The 23797-nt window shown below is 39.7% G+C and overlaps 1 protein-coding gene across 2 annotated transcripts; it reads right to left on the bottom strand.

Moving 5' to 3' along the window:
* Positions 1 to 1049: 1049 nt before the first annotated feature.
* On the bottom strand, positions 1050 to 5419 carry LOC124866087. Of its 2 annotated transcripts, XM_047361746.1 has the most exons (7): positions 4987 to 5419; positions 4821 to 4880; positions 4510 to 4647; positions 4227 to 4308; positions 1531 to 1558; positions 1252 to 1323; positions 1050 to 1155 (listed from the first exon to the last, which is right to left on the bottom strand). In XM_047361746.1, the coding sequence occupies exons 1-7, from the start codon at positions 5080 to 5082 to the stop codon at positions 1143 to 1145; spliced, it is 489 nt and encodes a 162-aa protein (XP_047217702.1). In that variant the 5' UTR covers positions 5083 to 5419; the 3' UTR covers positions 1050 to 1142. The 2 variants fall into 2 exon arrangements, with proteins under 2 accessions (XP_047217702.1, XP_047217701.1); XM_047361745.1 differs by lacking the exons at positions 1050 to 1155; positions 1252 to 1323; positions 1531 to 1558 and adding an exon at positions 3260 to 3851.
* Positions 5420 to 23797: the final 18378 nt, after the last annotated feature.

Raw genomic sequence — 23797 nt, 5'->3', positions numbered from 1 at the left:
TTAGACGGGGCCTGCCTCTTGGTGCGTGCTTCTGGGACCACAAAGTTTCTCTGGCCGTTAGGTTTAGCTCCCATCAGGTTTGAGGGCAGAACTATGAAGAGCTTAAAAGAACTGTAAATTTGTGTGTTAGTTCAATTAAAGTCACCAAAAACTGTTTTCCATTTACCTGAAACAGGATTCAGGTTTCATTACGTGAGGTTAAAACATGGCCTCAGACTGGAACCTGTCATAATAATGCATTTCAAAAACAGCTGGGAACAATGGTTTAGCAGCAATAATAATGTTCAACCAAATTCAGCATTCTACATTTACATGACTAAATGTTTTTATTAAATATTGTAGTTAAATTTTATTCTGTAGCCAAGAGTATGATTCATGTTTATGAGGAAATAAAAACTTTCTGAATCAGGATGCGTTTGTACCATGTGTTTTAATGGTAATTTACACAAGTAAATCCACTTCTTGATACTTGAGATAATTCAATTCAATTCAGTTTTATTTATATAGTGCCAATTTACAACACATGTTGTCTCAAGGCACTTCACAACAGTCAGGTACATACACTCCAAGTAATCCTAACAATTGAACAGTGCAGTCAGAGTTAGCTTTTTATTCAAATTGGATAAAAAGTGTTTCTATCCAAGGAAACCCAGCAGATTGCATCCAGTCAGTGACTTGCAGCATTCACTCCTCCCGGATGAGCATGTAGAGACAGTGGACAGTCACTGGCGTTGACTTTGCAGCAATCCCTCATACTGAGCATGCATGTAGCGACAGTGGAGAGGAAAACCTCCCTTTTAACAGGAAGAAACCTCCAGCAGAACCAGGCTCAGTATGAGCGGCCATCTACCACGACCGACTGATAGACATTTATTGATCCAAATAAACTTGAAGAACTAAGAGAAAGCACTATGAAATTACTGAAGTCCTTAGCGATGACAAACATGACAATTAGTTTCCTTCAGAACGGATTTGAACAATAACATTTGGTCTGACAAAGCAATACATGTAATTAGTTCAACTCAGTGATCTCCTGCTATAGTTTCTTCTGAAGCTCTTTGACTTGAGACACTTTAGTTTCCTGTTGGGATGTGATCTGCTGCTTCACATCAGAGCCTTCATGGTGAGAAGTGGAGGAAAGTTCAAAATAGCCACCTGTAAAATCCAATTTAAATAAATAAAACATTAATATACATGGTACATTTTTTGATTTATTTGATAATTAACAAATGCAGTGGAAATTAAGCTTACATAAGTCCAGAGGTTGCAGACTGTGTGCCGCAAATGCTTGATGTTTGTTGATGGCGATGACCCGTCCCACGGCATGTTGAAAGAAACACAGACATCATGATAAAACTTTCAAGCCTTAAGAAAAATCATCATCATTTAAAATCATGAACATGCAGATTTCTAACTACATAGGTGACCCAGGAGGGGTCGATGTTGCAACTGCAATTAGTCTTGATAAAAATGTACAATTACAACTTCATTGTGTTGTTGCAAATTACCCTGAACTTGTCATGGACATACCTGGTCATGGGGCACGGAGTCCAGAAACCTTGACATAAAGAGACAAATTACTTCAATGAGAAAAGCACACAAAATAACTTATCCTAAACTCAGTTAATGAAAAGCAAAATGAAAGCCATATCTTGTTCTCTGTAGACTGCTTGGAGGATCAAGGCTGCCAGGTGGGTTGGGGTGTCCTGCGCTAAAAGCATGGATACATGAATAATTACAATCATGAGATTCATGTTATATTTGAACTTTTACCAACAGCTACTATAATTGCAACATACAAAATACTTTTTAGGTTCATAGTCTATCATCAGCTAGATTTTGGATACCTTGGTGACGTATGATGGGCCGCTCTGCAAATCGACCAGGTCCAGCCTTCTCCATCTCTTCTTGGAACCCTCATGAGTCATACCGTGCGTTGCATGCTCTCAAGCCTGCAAAAACTTACTAAAACTGTGCAAAAAACGGTTATTTCCACTCAAAGCAAATTAACATAATGGCCAAGCAAACAGAGCAGAGTGGAGAATGTCCATAGTGTGGAAAAAACTGCTCCATCAGACTGGAGTATTGATTGGAGACTTGATTGGAAACTGATGTCGAACAACTCCTTTTATGCTGGTTTGTTCCTCAAATCTCTCAATGTAAACAAAGTTGTCTGGTTTCCCTTTGATTTTTTTGGTGTGGCCAGCTGTGGGATTATCCAGTTTCAGTCCTATTAACTTCACAGTTCTGTTTCCATCTTTAGTCCTGGTGATGATATCTGCAATAGTGCCAAAGGTTCCATTGACAAGACCATCCTCTACATTCAGGTTTCTTATGATCATGACTCTAATTCCCAATCCGACCTGTAGATTGTCAGGCAAATCTCGTTTCTTGGCTTTGACGCAGCTACCTAGATTTGTCATGTTTTCTGTTTTTGTATCCCTCTTGTAGTCCTCTGCCTGAACATCAACTATTACTGTTGATAAAGAAGCCACAACTGCTGCATTGTGAGCGTCCACCTCTTTGTTTGTCGCAAAAACATGCAGCACGTCCATTGGACACTCTTTGGGGTCGGTAATAGTTTGCGTTAAGAGAGATCTGTCTTCGTCGCTGAGTAAATCTGCTTTCCCTTTAACTCTAATCCGGTTCAGGAGCTCCGCAAATGCTCTGTCGTCTTTCTGTCGCATGATTTCCGTCAGACTGACCATGTGGAAATTTTTGTTCCAGATATCAAGGACGCCAGCCTCAGTGACACAAAGAGGTTTTGCTCCTCCCACTGGTGGCAGCTGGTAGAAATCTCCCACAGCCAAAACAGAAATCCCTCCAAATGGTCTTGTGTTTCCCTTGATTTGTTGAAATCTCCAGTGGACATATGAAAACAAGTCTTTGGAGATCATGGAGATTTCATCAATGATTAAGATTTCTACATTGGAAAGAACGGCTCTCATTTCATCCAGTGTATTTCCAAGTCCTTTGTATGGTGGCTTTAAGCTTTTGGGTAGCTTCAAAACTGAATGTAAAGTCTTGCCTGAGATGTTGTAAGCTGCAGTTCCAGTAAAAGCTGTGAGGAGTACCGTGGGCTGAGACATGTCACCAATATCACGAAATCTGGGAAGCTGGCGCAAGAGCTTGGTTGCTTCCTGGTAAACACATTTGATAACATGAGACTTGCCACAGCCCGCCCCTCCAGTCAACAAATAAAAGAACGGGTCTGGATTTTGATGGACGCTTGAGTCTCATTTAAACTACGGCACATTTGTCTAATAAAATCAGGGCTCAATTTGGGTATTTCGATTGCTGGCATGGCTCCACTGTTGACATCAACTTGGTATTCTGGGACAGGGTCTTGTTCTTCATTTTCATCGATTGAGGGTCGCTCCGCTACGCATTCCAAACGAGATATTTTTCAGGCAATCCTGTCATCCAAACATTCTCTTCATCTGGGGCCATGTTCATCAGTTTGCTCATGGGAAGGCTCATTTTCACACAGTCTTCATCAGTACCAACTTCAGCAAGCCAAGCTGGCATTTCCTCTTCATCAGAAGTGCTCTCTGGTTTCTCAACACCTGGGCTTGCTTGTGTGGATCCAGGTGAAATATTCAGATTGCTCAAGGCCGGAGGAGGGGCATCGCCAATGTCGTCGCTGACAAACGATACTGGTACAAACTCATACGTGGCATAGGGGCCACGGTTCTCAAAGAGTTTGTACAGATTTTCAACCATGAGCGTTAGGTTGCTAAAAGTCATGACTACTGCAGTTCCGTTAGGATAGGGCAGGCCTGCTGAGTTTCTGGAGTGAGAATCAAAAACTCCAAACCTACCGTCTCTGTCCCGGAAAACTGCAATGCACTCTGGAGTCACCAAAAGAAAAGCATGGGTGACATTTTCCGACAGACACTCTAGTTGTGAAGCAAGAGGCAATCCCATTCGCCGTGATCTTTGAGGGCTATCATTCTGACACAAAACATGACCAACTCTTACACCTGTTGTGTGTACAGTGTAGATGTTCCCGTCTGTCAGTACTTGTTGGGGCATCTCTTCAACTGTCAAGTGATTATCAACAAATCTACCGTCCAACATGAGCTGCTGTTTAATGCCAACATAAAGTGCATCTCCTTGCTCAAGTACTCTGTCAAGTAACGCTGTGTCACACTGCAACCCCTCAATGTGGTACGCTAAAAATGTCAGAGCCATACAGGTGCACTGGTGATTATGGGAAAATGTACCGTATCTGTAGTCAGCCTGGCAATGTGTGGCCCTCACAGTCTGGACAGGCGGACCGCTGGCGCAGGGTTCCAACGAAGAAGCCTGAATAATAATCAGAAAATTGCACAAATTTAGCATTTTTGCATAATTTTTTTGGCTCATAAGTTAATGAATTAAAAATATACAACTGTATTAAATAAAAACTTTTATTATCCTGTTAACAGTTCAAACAAACTTTAGTTTCCAGGATGTAGATATACAAAATATTTGACATTTCAACAGTAGATTATTCATGAAAGTTACCTGGCAGCTGTCATCCCTGACATGGTCCTCGAGAGGCACGGGAGAGGACTCGGCGGGGGCGTCAACCTCCAACGTGGGGGCGGCTCTCCTGGGCTGGCGACGGGCCGGCCCGGTCCTCTCAGTCGGAGTTCCCTCCACCTGAATTCAAGAGGAGCTTTAAATTTGGTAGAAAGTACAGAAGATGCACAAAACTATACATCTTGAGGTCTCTGATTTAGGCTCTGTTGCAAATATATTTTAAATAATTTAAGACAACTTACATCCACTACTATTCAACTATTGAATTACTGAAAAGTAAACTACAGCTTTACCTTCTTCTCCGGAGACTGGGTGGGGATCCAAGCCTGCGCGGTGGGTGGGGATGTCCTGGGCTGCAAACACAGGGATAATTACAACCATGTTGAAAGCACAAAACTACCAACAACTACTGTTATACTAGGAAAAAAATAAACTATTACGATTTATAACTCAAGATACCTTGGCGACGTCCGGCTGGCTGCCCTGCAGGTCCTCCAGGTCCAGGGTCCTCCATCTCTTCTTGGCGGCCTCGGAGCGTCGTCCCTTGCGTGGCATCCTGTTAAGACAATGAGAACAGAAGAAAACTGGGGGAGGAAAAACAGGTTATCTAGACCAAAGCAACAGAGAAAATACAAACTGTGAAATGTATTTAAATATGTTTCAAATTAATTAAACAGTGTTTGTGGGAAGATAGTATGTGAGTGAATGTGTGTGTGTGAAAGTGTGTGTGTTAGTGAATATTATGTGTAGCTTTGAAAATAAATGTCTTGTGTGTCTGAATATGTTTATCTAGTCAGTGTGTTGTTTTCTGATTGAGATGTAACAGTAGTGTAGATGATTTAAGGTGGGTGTAGTAAAGCACAGGTGAAGATCACAGCTGGCAGCACTGGAAAATTTCCAAATCGCAAAGTCTCGCACAAGTGAAAAGCTGTAATAAAAAGCAAAAATAATATCCATTAAAAACAATGTTAATCAAAATATTCAGTTCCAAAATATATTTAAAACCAGGGATAAAGCTCAAAATTGCTCTTTAATGCTCTTAAAGGACCAATATCATGTTCAAACATCAACACATTTCATAACCCTGGTCATTAGTAGTATTTAAAAGAATCAAAACCAAAACAAAGTGAAGATTTTTTTGTGTAGACAAAAATAAAGTTTAACCAAATTATCAAGATCTTTCACTCTAGAAGCTAATTAAAATAATCAAACACAGCTGTAACATGTTGAATTTGTTCTTAAATGTTTATCCAGTCCATCTTAATTGATAAAATATGATAACTGAATAAAAGGCAAATTAAACAATATTGAACAAATACTGAATGGCAAGTCAACATAGTATAATAAATGTCAACATACAGGTCCTTCTCAAAATATTAGCATATTGAGATAAAGTTCATTATTTTCCATAATGTAATGATGAAAATTTAACATTCATATATTTTAGATTCATTGCACACTAACTGAAATATTTCAGGTCTTTTATTGTCTTAATACGAATGATTTTGGCATACAGCTCATGAAAACCCAAAATTCCTATCTCACAAAATTAGCATATAATTAAAAGGGTCTCTAAACGAGCTATGAACCTAATCATCTGAATCAACGAGTTAACTCTAAACACCTGCAAAAGATTCCTGAGGCCTTTAAAACTCCCAGCCTGGTTCATCACTCAAAACCCCAATCATGGCTAAGACTGCCGACCTGACTGCTGTCCAGAAGGCCACTATTGACACCCTCAAGCAAGAGGGTAAGACACAGAAATAAATTTCTGAACGAATAGGCTGTTCCCAGAGTGCTGTATCAAGGCACCTCAGTGGGAAGTCTGTGGGAAGGAAAAACTGTGGCAGAAAACGCTGCAAAACGAGAAGAGGTGACAGGACCCTGAGGAAGATTGTGGAGAAGGGCCGATTCCAGACCTTGGGGGACCTGCGGAAGCAGTGGACTGAGTCTGGAGTAGAAACATCCAGAGCCACCGTGCACAGGCGTGTGCAGGAAATGGGCTACAGGTGCCGCATTCCCCAGGTCAAGCCACTTTTGAACCAGAAACAGCGGCAGAAGCGCCTGACCTGGGCTACAGAGAAGCAGCACTGGACTGTTGCTCAGTGGTCCAAAGTACTTTTTTCGGATGAAAGCAAATTCTGCATGTCATTCGGAAATCAATTTGGTCCACTGTGTTTTATCAAGGGCAGGGTCAATGCAGCTAGCTATCAGGAGATTTTGGAGCACTTCATGCTTCCATCTGCTGAAAAGCTTTATGGAGATGAAGATTTCATCTTTCAGCACGACCTGGCACCTGCTCACAGTGCCACAACCACTGGTAAATGGTTTACTGACCATGGTATCACTGTGCTCAATTGGCCTGCCAACTCTCCTGACCTGAACCCCATAGAGAATCTGTGGGATATTGTGAAGAGAACGTTGAGAGACTCAACACCCAACACTCTGGATGAGCTAAAGGCCGCTATCGTAGCATCCTGGGGCTCCATAAGACCGCAGCAGTGCCACAGGCTGATTGCCTCCATGCCACGCCGCATTGAAGCAGTCATTTCTGCAAAAGGATTCCCGACCAAGTATTGAGTGCATAACTGTACATGATTATTTGAAGGTTGACGTTTTTTGTATTAAAAACACTTTTCTTTTATTGGTCGGATGAAATATGCTAATTTTGTGAGATAGGAATTTTGGGTTTTCATGAGCTGTATGCCAAAATCATCCGTATTAAGACAATAAAAGACCTGAAATATTTCAGTTAGTGTGCAATGAATCTAAAATATATGAATGTTACATTTTCATCATTACATTATGGAAAATAATTAACTTTATCACAATATGCTAATATTTTGAGAAGGACCTGTATATGAAGAGTTGCAAACAATCAGGCAACAAATTACAAGTAGTCATATGGTTGATTAGAAAATATTCCTCATGATCTCTGTGATAAAAGACCAACAAACTTAATACTTTAGTGATACATTTCTGTCTTTATTGTTAAAATAAAATCAGCATAAAAGTATTTAGATCCGTCTCTTCTACTAATGTGCAATTCCACACAAAGACAGAACCAGCATTACATTGATCCACGTTTTCACCATCAGAAACAAAGCTTCACTGCAGAGCAGACAGTAAACAACGCATGTTTGTGCTGGTTTGTAACACGTGGTAGCTCAACAAACGATATATTTTATATTTTGGACCAGCAGCAGCTCAGCATGTTTGGGCAAAAACATGTAAATGGACATATGAGGGCAAAACAGCTTTATAAAGTAGATGGGTAAACCTCCCCAAAACATGTTTGAGCTTTTCAGGACATGCAGAGCTCCTTTGAGACCACAGCACACTATCTGATGAGTAAACACGGACTGATTTAAGATCGTTTTTTTTTTTTTTACCTCATTATGCCTCAGCAATTCACTTTAAACCACACAAAAAATGTGAATACCATACAAAATATTAAGAAAAGCCCTTGCCTTTATTCTGTACTTTTTCGTGTTTATGTAAATCAAATACAAAGCAAACAATGAGATGCTATCAAGCTAGCATATATACAAGCCAAAACCGAACGTTTCACGACAACAAAACATATAAAAACTTTTTGTGCTAACAATGCATGATGATTAATGGAGTTGTATTTGACTGTCTGCTATATTATGAATAAATAGTTTGTATGTGAGTCAGCCTCATGTTTGATCATTAAGACACATAAAGATCTTTGAACAACCAACTGTTGTCTGTGTGTTGGTTCTATTGTGATAAAAGGATCAAAAAAGTTGTGAATGTGTCCATACAGGCCCCTAATAAAATCCATTCTGCCTATTAGATTCATCTTTTGGAGACCAAAACTCAGCTGCATATGAATATGTGTGAAAGTGATGCAGCTAATTGTAAAGCTAACACAGAGTTCACCTAAACAAAACCAACCAACTGGATCTTTCTCTTTACTGGTTCTCCTGGCCATTTAATTCAATTCAAATTCAGTTCCAATTCAAAAATACTTTATTGATCCCAAACGGAAATAAAATGTTGCTGACACTCATATTAATTTAGATTTTTTTTAAGTCTCTGTTGTGTGGATCAGAGGTCAATGGGTTCCTCTCAACTGCTCTGTCTCTGTGAGAGTGAATCTCATAGTGTGTCGCTGTGTCTGTGTTAGAGACAGGGCTTTTATCAAGACTAAAATTTTAAGAAGAAGCTGGTACACTGACAGTGACAGCATGCAATGATGTTCAGTGTAAAATAAAAAGATTTTTATTTTGTAGAGTATGTGTAGGCCTTATTTTGAAATTCCAGTTTGGTTACCAATAAATGCTGGTTTAATCTTATTAGTCAAATGGAACCTTCACCCCCTTCTAATATACAGTTTTTTTTTTAGCTTAAAAGGTCTACAGTAGCTATGGAACATTGAGGGTTTTATTTATATATTAATTCTAAAAGGCCAATGTAGTCCCATTTATAAAAGTGCTGGTGTTAAACCAGTCATATAAAGGCCAAATCTGCCATGCTCAGCTGTGGAAATATGAAGGCTTTTATTTTGTATAGTATTGGTAGGTCTTATTTTGAAAGCCCAGTGTAGTTGTCAGTTATGGCTGGCTTGAATATGATCAGTCATGGCAGCTTCTGGCCTAAGGTCATGCTCAGAGCCACTCTTTGTCAGAGTTAACTTAAGTTCACTGGCAGCTGTGTGCTGTTGCTTTGGTAATTAATGAGCCCCAACAGCTGTGTGATTGACTGCTCAGGCCTTTGAACTCAATTTCTGCCCCTTTGATTCAGCAGGATTTACTCAAAACAGTAGTCCGAACAGATCCTTCGCAATCCAAAGCAATACAGGCTATTGTAAAAATTTTCAAAGCATGAGCGAAGGCAGTCTTTTGTCTTCTTTTGTCTTTTGTACAATCACTAGTAATTATTAAAGATTGGGGCTTTTATTTTGATAGTTTCACTAAGCCTTATTTCAAAGGACCAGCATGGTCCCATTTCCAACACTGGGTGAGCTCCAACATTAGTGTGAAGCCCAGTGCTGCAATCATCTATTGTTTAAAGGCTTTTATTTTGTAGAGCATGTTTTGTCTTATTTTGAAAATCCAGCATGGTTCTCCTGTCAGGTCTGGGTTACTTCCATTGATTATGTAGAACCCATGTGCTATTCTAAAATCATTGTCTGTGCTATTATCAGCTTTCAAAACTCATTAGTAACCATTGAAGGTTGATGAAATAAATTGCCCTTTAGGACTAATCACTGTTGTCTGGATGTTGGAACAGCAGTACATGCTGTTTAAGGACCCTACACCAAATGGCCGCCATGTAGTTGCCCCCTATGAAGATGGTCAAAGGGTTAAGTCAGGTTTAAGCCATAGGAATGAATGAAAGTCAATGGAAGTCCTCAGAAAGATAGTAATCCATGGATGTGTGTGAGAGGCAGAAAGAAAGACAGAATCACATCCAGACATATACAGTAGGAGATACACAGAGCTATAAATAGAACAGTGAGGAATGAATCAGCCAATCAGCAAAGAGCGTCAGTGTAACTTGACACCAGCTGTTTCTCACTCATGCAGCACCTCACTCTGTGTCTCCCCTGGTCTAGGCATTATGACATGGAGGCGCATGCTCCCGAACGACTGGCCATAACACGGAAAGCGTAGGGGCGATCGATGTCATTCTTGGACCGTTTTTATCAGAACGGACAGGGGAACATTAATATTCATCCTTTATTTTTGAAAATATAATAATAAAAGCACAACACTGGGTGAAAATAGAGGGAAAATGGAGAAAAAGGCAAAAATTCCTGAACATGCTCCCGAACAAAGTCTAATATCTCGGAATCCGTACATGGTATTTGAAAATTTTTTATACTGTGGGCGACAGCTATCCCTCGTCCCCAATCATGGAGATTTTCATAGCTCTATGTCATTCACAGTATAAAATATGATTATGGAAATAAATGGTGTCACTCATGGATTACAGGTCAAGCTCTCATTGAAAATACATGGGAGAAGGCCTACAGAAATCTACTGACTCTTGGCGATCGAGGGGTGTTTGGTGTTTGACAGAAAACTATGAGACTTGGAACAATTTTGAAGTTATTGTGTGAAAGCAGAGGCCCGGCCCTACAATCTGACCGAAAATTGTGACTTTAGAGCGAAATCTGTGGCCGTGAGTGGCAGTTGAAAATAATTTTTCCTCAAAAAATCCCCTCTTTTTACACTCTAGTAACTGCCATCTCCACTGTTAAGAGTGTGATTTTCTCGCAAACTTTGTGTCGCTTGGAGTCTAATTTTAGAGAAACCGTAGCAGTTATCAACAAACCGTTTTCATTTTTGAAGAGCCGGTGGATTTTCCTACAAACTGAAAGTCAAACTGTGATTCTAGGTGAAAGTATGGCGATACAGTAGAGCCACAAAAACAGTAAATTTTGAGGATTCCTTTGCCCCTAACTCCATTCATTCCTATGGGGATTTTGGGGGGTGGTTTTTCGTTAATTAATTAAAGTAATAGCACACCTCACGGGACCGAGCCGGTCGTTTGATGTATATATTGTGGGGGTGCACGCTGCGGTTCTGGCCGCATTAACGGAGACGGAAGAAAAATAATAAAGAGTCCAGTTTAGAGGTGCATAGTAATAGGTGCATTGCTATGGCAGGCCCCAAAAAGTGGGCTTGAAAGTTGGCGAAGAAAAGTGTTGAGGAAAAGGTAATACCACAAAATGAACACATGACACAATCTATGTGCTGTATTTGCAGTTTGACTTTTGTTTTTTTACACTTAGTCTATGAACATGCTTGAAAAACACTGTTTTGAACATCTGAGTTTATCTGGCCCTATATGTTTTTACTGGCATTCATGTCTAACATTCAAAAATAAAATGGCTTCCATGACTGAATAAAAAATAAATGAATTAATAATGTCCTCAAATGAAGGTATTTGGTCAACATTCATGATTAAATATTGGTCTTTATTTTTACTTTTTTAATCAAATACTTTCCTCTAAAGTCATACATTATTTCCTAATTTTAAACTTCTGAAGAAGATTGTAGTTCGCATTTTGACATGGGGTTATATTAAATCTTAGAAATTCAAGGCACACAATCTAATTAATTTTATTCTTTGTGCAGTTTTTTAGCAATATTTGTGTCTTTCCTCATAATAAAAGCACAACACTCTTTGCAGACACATCAAATTAATAACACTAACAGGAATTTAAATAAAATCCCCACAGGTGGTAGCCTAGTATACAGCATATAAGGAGTTTTAAAGAGTTTCAATAAGGTTAAAAAATGTTGTTTAATTCAAAAATCCAATTGAAAAAATCCATAATTCAAATAATTTTTATTGATGGTATCAGACTTTGAATATAAAAGCTATTCAGTGAAGTAATGTAATGCTGGAGATTACAAAATGACGATAAAGGTAGAAACAGTGTAAATCATCAGTTACAATGGTGAAGCAATATATTGCTGTTATATTTGCTCACCTGCCATCACACACATATGAACTCAAGTGGCATCCCATTATTAATACACTGGGTTTATTATGATGTCAGCTCAATCTTTGCGGCTTTTACAGCTTCAGCCCTTTTTGTAAGGCTTTCAACAAGGTTTAGGAGTGTGAGTATAGTGTTATATAGTATAGTAGTTTTTCACCATTCTTCCAGATGTGCATTTAAGGTCAGAAACCGATGTTAGACATGTAAGAATTATGATGATTAATTAATTAATATTTATCAAGAATTATAATTTATAATCATAATTTGAAAAAAATAAATTTCTTAACCAAAAATCATTACTTACGAATAGACATAAGAGATGTCCTCTGGTGTTGTCCAGGCTGGCTGGGTGACAATACGTAGAAAGCATAGTCCTAGATCCCAGCCCACAGGTCACCAACCCAACCCGTCTGCGTTTCTAACAGATTTTCCCCGCTCAGCGACACACCCGCTGAGAAGCCAACTCTGGTAATTGGCAGCTCCATAGTCAGAAACGTGGCACTAGAGACACCAGCGGCCATAGTCAAATGTCTGCCAGGGGCCAGAACGGGCGACATCAAATCATACCTGAAACTGCTGGCTAAGGATAAACGTAAATACAGTAAGATTGTTATTCACGCTGGCGGTAATGACACCCGGTTACGTCAATCGGAGGTCACCAAAGTTATTGTTGCTTCGGTGTGTAAGTTTGCCTAAACAATGTGGGACTCCGTAATTTTCTCTGGTCCCCTCCCCGATCTAACCATTGACGACATGTTTAGCCGCATGCTGTCATTCAACCGCTGGCTGTCTAGGTGGTGTCCAGAAAACGATGTGGGTTACATTGATAATTGGCGAACATTTTGTGGAAAACCTGGTCTGATCCGTAGAGACGGCATCAATCCCACTTTGGATGGAGCAGCTCTTCTTTCTAGGAATCTGGCCGAATTTATTAGTTCTCCAAAACTCTGACAACCCAGGGTTCAGACCAGGAAGCAGGGTCGTAGTTTAACACTCCTCTCTGCAGCTTCTGTACTGCTACCCACCCATTACCCTATTAAGACAGTGTCTCCACAGCCAAAATTGAATAGATAAAAAAATAATCTAAAACGAGGAAATCAGGAAAATCTAATAAAAATAAACACAACTCAGACTAAAAAGAAAAATAAAACAATGAAATGTGGCTTACTGAACATAAGATATCTCTCTTCAAAGACTTTGCTAGTTAGTGACCTGATTTGTGACAATCAGCTTGATTTATTTTGCTTCACAGAAACCTGGCTGCAGCAAGAGGATTATGTTACTATAAATGAGTCAACTCCTATTAATTATTTAAATTTCCACATTCCTTTTTAAACTGGGTAAGGAGGAGGAGTAGTCCGATTTATTGATTAGTCCCAGATCAATCAATAGCTACAACTCTTTTGAATATTTAATCCTTAGTTTTCCTCATCCAAATTGCAAAGCACTAAAACCACTTCTATTTGTTATTTTTTACCGTTCACCAGGACCTTACTCTCAATTTTTAGATCAGTTTTCAGACCTTTTATCTGATTTAGTGTTAAATACAGATAAGGTTATTATAGTGGGGGATTTTAACATTCATGTCGACACTGAAAGTGATAGCTTAAATATAGCCTTTAATGCTATCTTAGACTAAATTGGCTTTGCTCAAAACATTAACCTACCCACCTTTGTCTTCATTCTCTGGACCCTGTGCTGACATATGGCATTGAGTGTAAATACATAATATTTTCTCATAACCCTGTCCTGTCTGGCCATTTTGTAATAACCTTGGAGTTTGATTTAACCGAGTACTCCACACCTGAAAGAAAATTTTATTATAGTAGATCATTATCAGACAATGCTGTAACAACCTTCAAATAATCTGTTCCACTTTTGATTTCCTCATTATCACAGAGAAACACAATGGAGGGCAATAATTTTGTTTCTTCCTCTTCACAAATTGATTCTCTTGTTCATAGTGTTACTTCATCATTGTGTGGTGCATTAGACAACGTAGCCCCCTTGAAAAAGAAGGTAATTATTCATAGAAGGCTAGCTCCCTGTTTTAATTCAGAGTAGAGGGTGACACGGGAGTGGACTTTCTTTCCTGTCCCATCTCGCATCCCACAGAAAAATGTCTTGTCCCATCCCAATCCCAGGCCAGCATTAAAAAAAAAATCCTGTCCCATCCCACTCCTGTGCCACTCCCATTTTTGTTTTCTTCATTTAGTCTTTTGGGAATTTCTTTGTTTGAAGGACCAGTTAGGTCCCTGTTGTTAGCTGTAGTAGAAATAATAAAATATCAAACAAGGAAAGAGACCATGCCTATCTTAGTTGAATAAACAAAATGTACATAGTTGTATTTTACTCATTTATTAAGTGATTGTTTACTTTGAACAATGACATTACTTTTATGTTTCAAGTTGTTGAAACGACAGAAAAATGCACCTAGCAAGAGAACTGTACTTTGTGAACAAAAGGGCAAAAAGGCATTACCTTCACAATTTGGAAACTGTACCTCAATGGTTCACAGCCCTGGTCCTCAGGGACCCCTTCCCTGCAGGTTTTAGATGTGTGTCTGCTCCAGCACACCTGATTCAAATTCTGACATGACCTCCTATACAGGCATCAAGAATGGAGGGTCAAACTGGACACAATTAATACAATAAAATCATCATTAAATAAATGAATGTTGTGAATGTCCCATAAGTGAAGTAAATATAACATGAAAGAAATGTAACATTAAATGTGCCATTAAATTAAGGTACCATTTATTTATTTAACACATCATTAGAAACAATAAATGTACCATTATATCATGAAATGGACTATTATGCAATTAAATGTGCCACTGAATAATTAAGTATAATTTTAAAGACGACATAACGTAATTAGTGGTACACTTAATATTTAATGATGTATTAAAATAAATTGTACATTTAATGGTACATTCAATTTTTTTCTATTTCACAACATATTTATTTAATATCTTCCCTTGATGAAGCCTTACTACGGAGCCCGTGAGGGGACATGGTAGAATTGTTTTTCTTTTGCATCCCCACACAATACTTTTTACGTTCCCACGCAATACTTGTTTGGTAATATTTACGACTTTCCTGTCAGCTCTATAAGTTTAATAGATAAGTCCTTACTTCTGACTTTACATTGCAAATCCAATTTTACCACATCCAGTTCTCCACCTGCGTTTGCTCCCTCCATTCTGAACGCAAGTGGAAAACATCAGAAGCACTGTTGGCTTGTGGGTCGTGTAGTTCGTTTGATTCGCATTATAGTATATGATGCTTGGAAAAAAACTACACAATGGCAGTGTCGAGCCAAGATTTTTTTTTCTTAAAGTTTATAACAGTCTCAGTTTTACATTTCCAAAGACAATTGATCCTAGTTTGTTCTCCCTCCTATTGGTTAGCTCCCGCTCCCGTCTGCTCCCATTCATTTTTTATCCTGTACCGTCCCAATCACGTGATCTTTACCGATGCCGTCTCCCATCCCACGTGGGACCCGTGGGATTCCCGAAAAATGTCCGCCTCTAATTCAGAGCTGCGTACTTTAAAGAACAATGTTAGAAAATTGGAGAGAAAATGGCGCTCTACACACCTAGAGGATTCCTACTTAATCTGGAAAAATAGCCTACTGTTGTATAAAAAGACACTTCGCCAAGCTGGAACAGCTTATTTCTCATCATTAATAGAAGAGAACAAGAATAATCCTAGGTTTCTCTTTAGTACAGTTGCTAAACTTACACAGACATAGCTCTGTTGAGCCATCCATTCCCTTAGCTCTCAGCAGTCATGACTTTATGGGATTCTTCCTAAATAAAATCGATTGTATTAAAAAGAAAATCTTTGACATACTCCTGAAGATGATTACTTCATCCTCAGCAAGTGAGACAACATTGGAAGTAACAGTAGAACCTGATCTGTGTTTGGACTGCTTTGATCCTGTGGAGCTTCCTGAGTTATCAGAAATATTAGCTTAATCTAAACCTTCAACTTGCATGTTAGACCCAATCCCAACCAAATTATTTAAGGAAGTGTTTCCTCTGATTACCAGCCCCATTTTAGATATAATGAATTTATCCGTAGTAAATGGATATGTACCACAAGCTTTTAAGGTAGCTGTAATTAAACCTTTGCTTAAGAAAACTTCGCTTGATCGAGATGACTTAATAAATTACAGACCAATATCCAATCTTCCATTCTTATCTAAAATTCTTGAGAAAATAGTTGCTAATCAAATGTGTGAGCATTTACACAGCAATAACCTGTTTGAAGAGTTTCAGTCAGGCTTCAGAGCTCATCATAGCACTGAAACAGCTCTGCTGAAAGTCACTAATGATATTCTTATGGCCTCAGACAATGGACTTGTGTCTGTACTTGTCCTATTAGATCTCAGTGCTGCATTTGATACAGTCGATCACAATATTTTCTTAGAAAGGCTGGAATATGCTGTAGGGATCAGGGGAACAGCGCTAGGCTGGTTTAAATCTTATTTGTCTGACAGATTCCAGTTTGTTCATGTAAATGATAATTCAACCTGGAAAGACTCACATAAAGGAGAAACAACAAGAAGACGGTTAAAGAGTTTATTAATGAAAGATTATTTCTTTGGCGCTCGGACCCCTGAGGGAGACAGAAACGATGAGGATGAAGTAGGTTTGAATAAACATCTTAGGATTATGATTAGGCACGTCTTCCCCCAAAAGGGCCGAGGCCAGGCTGAGGCTAAACTGAAGGAGATTAGTTATTGATTATCTGAGATGAGCGGGGAGTAAAATGCAGACCAAAATTTTATAATGATTTGTCTCGAATGGGCTTACCCTGAGTTATGACTGATGATGCGTGGATGGCCGATGCCAGGTCGGGTGAAGATGGGCTGCACCTGGCAGTGTCAAAGTGGTTAGATGAATGCCTGACAAGGCTTAGGATTGAGATGCTTGCCAAGGCATGTTTGTAAATGCCTGCCAATGGCGTGTGAGCCTGACGGCTGCATGAAACGCCTGCCAATGGCGTGTGAGCCCGACGGCAGCATGAAACGCCTGCCAATGGCGTGTGAGAGCCTGACGGCTGCATGAAACGCCTGCCAAAGGCTGGCGAGGCTGGTTGGAATTGCCTGCCGGTGGCAGAGATCCAGGTGCATCTGAAAGAGAGAAAACTAGAATAAAACTATCTAAAAACATGGTACATGAATAAATAGGAGAATAAAATATGCAAATTGAAAATGGTTAGATAAGAGAACCGGGAATAGAGAAGGAAGATTAATAATTGATCTAGCTAGAGGAAAGGATTGGATAAGGCTGACCACCACCAGTAATTTTGAGAGTTGTTACCCAAGAACTGATGAATCGTTGAGTGGATAAGACAGATTGGAGGTCAGGACAGACATACGAAGAGAACGCTGAGGAGACCAGCGGTCGAGTTGTTGGAGTGAAGAAATCGAAACTCCTGGTGAGGCAGCTGAAGTGACCGCCCCGATTCGAAATGAGTTTGTGTCGTTTGATGGCAAATTTAGCATGACATGAAAAGGGCAGGATGGACCGTTAAAACGAGCAATGAAGATAAAAGCAAGGACCCTTCTTTTACAATGTTTAACATAAATTTAAAATAATCGGGATAGAACTTTGGATGAGGAGTAGTTAGGACTCTAGCAGAATCGGAAGAGCTTGATGGGGTAGTAAATCCCCCTACTCTATAAGGAAGCTATAAAAGCTAAAAGCCAGGCGCTGGAAAGAAGAAATTTTAAGTGAGATGAAGAAGGGCCTGAACGGAGCACTAGGAGAAGAACTTTAAGATGGGAGGAGTGATAAGTCTCCTCGGATCTGGCTTAGGAATGCTATGATTTTATAGACCTTAGAGTAAAAGTTTAATGGAATGATTTGAGAAAAAGGCTTGGAATGGGTTCGAAAAGTGGCCCTTAGAAGAGAAGTTAATGCCGGCTAATAAACTCTTAAAGTAAGGGTGTTTGAGATGCCGGACATCGAAGCAATAAGTAATAAAAGCTAGGAAGGTAGGAATGCAAACGGGGTAAAGAGGAGCATTATGAGCGATGCAAAAGTTTGAAAAAATTTGCTAAGCGAAGGAATCAGACTTGAACGGAGGGAGCCAAGCCTGAATTACAATAATAATTAGCTGACTAGAATAGAGGAATGAGGGATGAATTTAGTCAAGTATCAGGTCTTCAAGGTGGTATCTGGCATGATTGACTTAGAAGAGGAGCGGCCTTTATTTACTTCGACTACGGCTGCATTGTCGCATAAAGCGGCTATGCGTTCCTTCCATTAGTTGCCCCAGGTGCAGCATGCAATAGAGATGGAGATTATCTCATAATGGCTGATGGTTCGGATTGGGTAAAGAAAGTGGCCATATGGCAGCGAACCATGGACCCTGAAGAAATCCCCCAAAACCCACGGACGAAGCTGCGTCCGTGCAAAACTGAATGGAGTCTGCTGACGTGACGACGTCATCATAAAGGAAAGATATACCATTCCGGTTCTGCAGAACAGCAGACCAGAAAAACAGGTCACAGCGGGAGCCGCGGTGAAGGCAGGGCGACTTCAGCAACACTTAGTAGATGGATTGGAGGAGTTCTTAAGGCGCTTTCCACATGCCCGGAGCTGAGACGAGGGGAAAAGGGGCCATTAGGCAGGAGGCCAGTCAAGCGCTCCTACAAGCGGAGGAGGAGGAAGGAGGGCGGAATTCATCACAAACAGTACGAGGAACCACCAAGTCGCCAGAAACTAGTCGGACATGTCGCAGCTGATCGTAGAAGCACAGCAGAAGAGCGGTGTTTTCCATGCAGAGGGTCTTTAAAAGTGATGCCCTGGGAGATGATTGGCTGAGGAGGAGTGCGGACCTGCCGTTGATTGGAGCAGCCAGTGAGGAGTGGTTGGACGTGGCGGGGGTGGTGAGTCTTCCATGTTGAATTTTCGTTCAAACTCCATATCATCTTTAAACTCCAGGGTTAATTGTGGACTACCATAGGGTTCAGTACTTGTATGGAGGTAAATTTGTCTCAATATTATTCAATCAAAAAAAACAATAGGGAAATGTCTTATATCGTTTGTCTTTAGGCCCAGCCCAGGATGTTCATGTTTCCAGCACTCAAAAATTCTTTGAGTTCAACCAAAAACAGAGAGCGTCAAAACCAAAAGAGTGAGAGTCATAACCAAAGATTTTTGACATGCGCAAATAAAAGTTTATGTTTTGCAAATAACTTTTTTCTCTTCATGAGAAAAAATTAGTAATTTTAATCAAAAAAAGTTTTTTCAAACAATTATTTTTTCCCCCAAAATAAAATATTCCATAAAAGAAAAAAAAATGTTACAACTCTGAAAGTTTTGATCAGAACTTAATATTTTTTGATTGAGATTAGTTTTTTTTTATTGAATATTCCAAAAGTTTTGACCGCAATTTATTTATTTGATTGAGATTAGTTTTTTGTTTGATTGAATAATATTGAGACAAATTTACCTCCATAAACTTGGGCCAATTCTCTTTACTATATATATGCTTCCAATAGGTAAAATGATCAGGCAGCATAGAATAAATTTTCACTGTTACGTTGATGATACTCCGCTTTACTTATCCATGAATCCTGATGAACCCAACCAGTTAGATAGACTACAAGCATGTCTTGAAGACATAAAAACTTGGATGACTTTATATTTTCTGCTTCGAAATTCAGACAAGCCAGAAGTTGTTGTCTTTGGACCAGAGTCTTTAAAAAAGAAACTGCTTTGTCAATCACTTAACCTTGATGGCATTAAATTGACCTCCGTTAATAAAATAAAAAACCTTGGTGTTATTTTTGACCAGGACATGTCATTTAAATCTCATATTAAACAGGTTTCTAGGATTTCCTTCTTTCATCTCCGGAACATTGCCAAAATTAGAAATATCCTATCCAGGAGTGACGCTGAAAAACTAGTCCATGCATTTGTTACTTCAAGGCTGGACTATTGTAATTTGTTACTATCAGGATGTCCACAAAATGCAGTTAAAAGCTTTCAGCTGTTTCAAAATGCAAGAGTTCTGATGAAAATTAAAAAGAGAGATCATATTTCCCCTACTTTAGCTTCCCTTCATTGGCTCCCTGTTAAATCCTGAATAGAATTTAAAATTATCCTCCTCACATATAAAGCCCTTAATGATTTAGCTCCATCATACATCAGAGATCTGATTGCTCCATACGTTCCTAACAGAGCACTTTGTTCTCAGACTGCAGGTTTACTGGTGGTTCCTAGAGTCTCTAGAAGTAGAATGGGAGGCAGATCCTTTAGTTATCCGGCTCCTCTCTTGTGGAACCAGCTCCCAGCTTTAGTCCGTGAGGCAGACACCCTGTCTAATTTTAAGGATAGGCCTAAAACCTTCCTTTTTGATAAAGCTTATAGTTAGAGTGGCTTAGGCTATCCTGAGCTATCTTCCCTATTTTTACCTCCATCTTCTTCCCTCCCTGTTGAATGGATTAAGGGGGTGTCAGGTTTATCCTAAACCGGCTCAGTTATGGTTGAGGTGCAAACACACCCTCCATTTCTGCTATCTGTATGACCCCTTCTCTTTTCCAGTGGTTATAATCAATCTGACAGAGAGAAGTATCCCAATCGTTGTGGTTTTTAGTGTAACAATGGCCATCAGTGGGCTCTAGATGGACAAACTGTCTACTTTTAAGGCTAGGCTTAAAACTATACTTTTTGATAAAGCTTATAGTTAGAGTGGCTTAGGTTATCCTGAGCTATCTCTGTAGTTATGTTCTCTCTCTTTTCTCTTCCTAGAAGCTACACCTGGCCTGACTCTGTGTCTATCTGTGCCACCTTTCTGGAGTGGGGCATCATCCAAGCTTCTGCTGGCAACAACTTAATGCTCACCCTCTACCGATGATACACATAGCCCTGTCTTTCAGTGTTTAACCCTTTTTCTCTGCTAGACATGGCAATTGACTGAGCTTTTACTGTGACTAACTCTATGTGCTCTCTTTCAGACTCTAACCTTGAAAACTGGCTCAGAGTTTATCTGCTCTTTCTTTCTAGGTGAAACGACTAAAGGAGCTACATCCATTAACATTTTCTTTTCCTTCCCATAGAAAGGACTCCTGGATCGATGCTTCTTTGTTCTCTTTGTGTCTCTGCTCTGTTCTCTAAAACCCCCAGTCGGTCGTGGCAGATGGCCGCTCACACTGAGCCTGGTTCTGCTGGAGGTTTCTTCCTGTTAAAAGGGAGTTTTTCCTCTCCACTGTCTCTACATGCATCCTCAGTATGAGAGATTGCTGCAAAGTCAACGCCAGTGACTGTCCACTGTCTCTACATGCTCATCTGGGAGAAGGGAATACTGCAAGTCACTGACTGGATGCAATCTGCTGGGTTTCCTTAGATAGAAAAACTTTTTATCCAATTTGAATAAATAACTGAATCTAACTGCACTGTTCAATGATTAGGATTAATTAGAATGTATGTACCTGACTTTTGTGAAGTGCCTTGAGACAACGTGCTGTGAATTGCCGCAAAATAAATAAACTGAATTGAATTGTGATTATGGGCTTAAAGCTCTTTAATAATTACAATTAGCTATTCATCATTAATAATTGATAAATTGTTAACCAAAACCACAAAATGTCACTGTTTATTCAACTGCTGCACCGAGGGTGGGGGAACTTCGACCTTGTTTTGACAGATAAATCACTCTTGCACAAAATAAACACAAACGCTTCTCTTAATTATATATATGCAGATTTATGGAAGCCAAATAATTCTAATGTACCATTATTCTGGTCCAAAAACCTTCACCTAACTAACAAGCACTTTTCTACACAAAGGGGACAAAAATGACTAATGACTAAGAAAAATATATGCGCATTGAGTGTCTATGAAGATCAAACCAGCAGTTTTATGGACAAAATGTGTACTTTGGGTTAAATGGAAAGAGAAGTCCCCCTGGTGTGCTGATGTCTTGATCTTCAATCATTATTGCATGCAACAAGTTGATACCTTGAATTAACTACTGGTGATTCTAAATCACCTTAACTATGCCTCATCCTGCCCAGACTTCTGAATGTACCTATCCAATTTTATAGAAAAAGAACGAAATTACGCTGACGTTGATTTCTTTTCTCCACCGGTCGAGGATGGGTCAGGTCTGAAGAAAAATGAGGGAGGGGGATCACGCGTCCGTGATCAACTCAAGAAAAAAAACTGTAAACTTCTCATCCGTCCAGGAGGGGAAAATATGAAGAACCGTTAGTTGACTGAATCAAAAAGGAGGAAACTCATCTCCTTGGAAATAAAATCTCTGTGGGTTTTTCACCTACACCGGGTGTTGGCGTGGTCTTCAATCAGTAGATGAATCTTCTGACCTTGTATCAAACAGATTTCCAGCTTTCAAGCTCTTCTGGGAATGGCCTCATGGAGAAAAAGTTCGCCTGCGAGCTTTTGCCTCTCCAGATATGCACCTCCGTTGCGTCGTCCCGTGAGACACACTGGAAATGGCAACGAAAGTTTATTTCCCGCTGGTTTTATAATCCCAGGTGACGTCAGTGCAGCGATGTCTATTCAGTTGCGCATGTTCAACTGTGCGACCAAAATGGATGACTCCAACACACATGAAGACCTGTCTCACACCCTTCACTCTAATTCATCCCAAAGTTGCTCTATCTTGTTGAGGTGAAGAACCTGTGATGGAGAGTCAATATTTTTTCACATTAAACTTGCTCATCAATGTCTCTTTGCACTTATGTATGCAAGTATGTTGGAACAGGAAAGGTTTATTCCCGAACTGTGCCAACAAAGTGTCAAGCATGCGGTTCTCCAAAATGTTTGGGAATGCTAAAGCATTAAGAATGTGTTTCATTGGAACTAAAGGGACAGCCTAACACCTGAAAAAGAGCCCCTCACCATAATGCCTTTGCACCAAACTTGGCAAATGCCTCTCCTGGCAACAATGAAACCGGGACTCATCCATTATATTGCCTGACAGAAAGACATTAATCATCACTCCAGAGAACACATCTCCATTTTTGAGCCTGGTGGTTGCATGCTTTATACGACTGCTTTTATTGCTTTGCATTGCAGTTGGTGATGCAAGGCATAGATAAAGCTGCTCTGCCATTGGAAAACATTCCATTAAGCTAACTGCGTACTGTGTTGAGCTTCATAAACATGAAGTTTATGAAGCTCAAGAAGTTCATGAGGTCTATAGGTTTTAACTCTGCACAGAGTCTGTGACATCTTTGTGTCTCAACATCTGCTGACCCCATTCAGTGATTTTACATGGCCTACCACTTCATAGCTGAGTTACTTTTATTTCCAGTCCTTTCTACATTGTACTATTACCACTAACATTTGACTTCGGAATCTATAGTTGCAAATAAATTTTACGTCAGGACAAGAGAGCACACTGGAATTCACTAAGCTGCCGAGAATAGGCCATTCCTCTCACAAGTGTTTGTAGAAGCAATCTGTATGCATGGACCTGTTCCATTTTCCAGAATCATACATGTAGTTTTTGGGTGAAAATATTGTAAGATTACATGTATATCCCCACAATATTTAGGTACTCTATACTTTATTTATTTACTTTAAGTTGAGTTCCACTCCATTTTTACAATCCGGACTTTTGAAAAGCTGTCGTTTTCCAGACATCCAGCATCTGTGCCAAAAGGAACAGCATTGCCTGCTAGCCCTCTAGTAACCTGAAGTAGATTAGATCAGTTATGTACAAAACACAACAATCAGCCAAGCTAAGAGATGGGTGTCAGAACCATACATTCAGAGAGACCTGTGAAAGCTGAAATACC

The sequence above is a fragment of the Girardinichthys multiradiatus genome, chromosome 3 (assembly GCF_021462225.1).
Source record: "Girardinichthys multiradiatus isolate DD_20200921_A chromosome 3, DD_fGirMul_XY1, whole genome shotgun sequence".
Taxonomy (NCBI): Eukaryota; Metazoa; Chordata; class Actinopteri; order Cyprinodontiformes; family Goodeidae; genus Girardinichthys; species Girardinichthys multiradiatus.
This window is presented reverse-complemented; position numbering and strand designations above follow the sequence as displayed.

Excerpts from the sequence above, each read along its gene's own strand:
- LOC124866087 (XM_047361745.1), bottom strand. The coding sequence starts at position 5,082 with ATGCCACGCAAGGGACGACGCTCCGAGGCCGCCAAGAAGAGATGGAGG. Across the intron at positions 4,881-4,986 it reads GCCAGCCGGACGTCGCCAAG|CCCAGGACATCCCCACCCAC; the intron begins GTATCTTGAGTT and ends CTGTGTTTGCAG. Across the intron at positions 4,309-4,509 it reads TCAGGGATGACAGCTGCCAG|GCTTCTTCGTTGGAACCCTG; the intron begins GTAACTTTCATG and ends ATTATTATTCAG.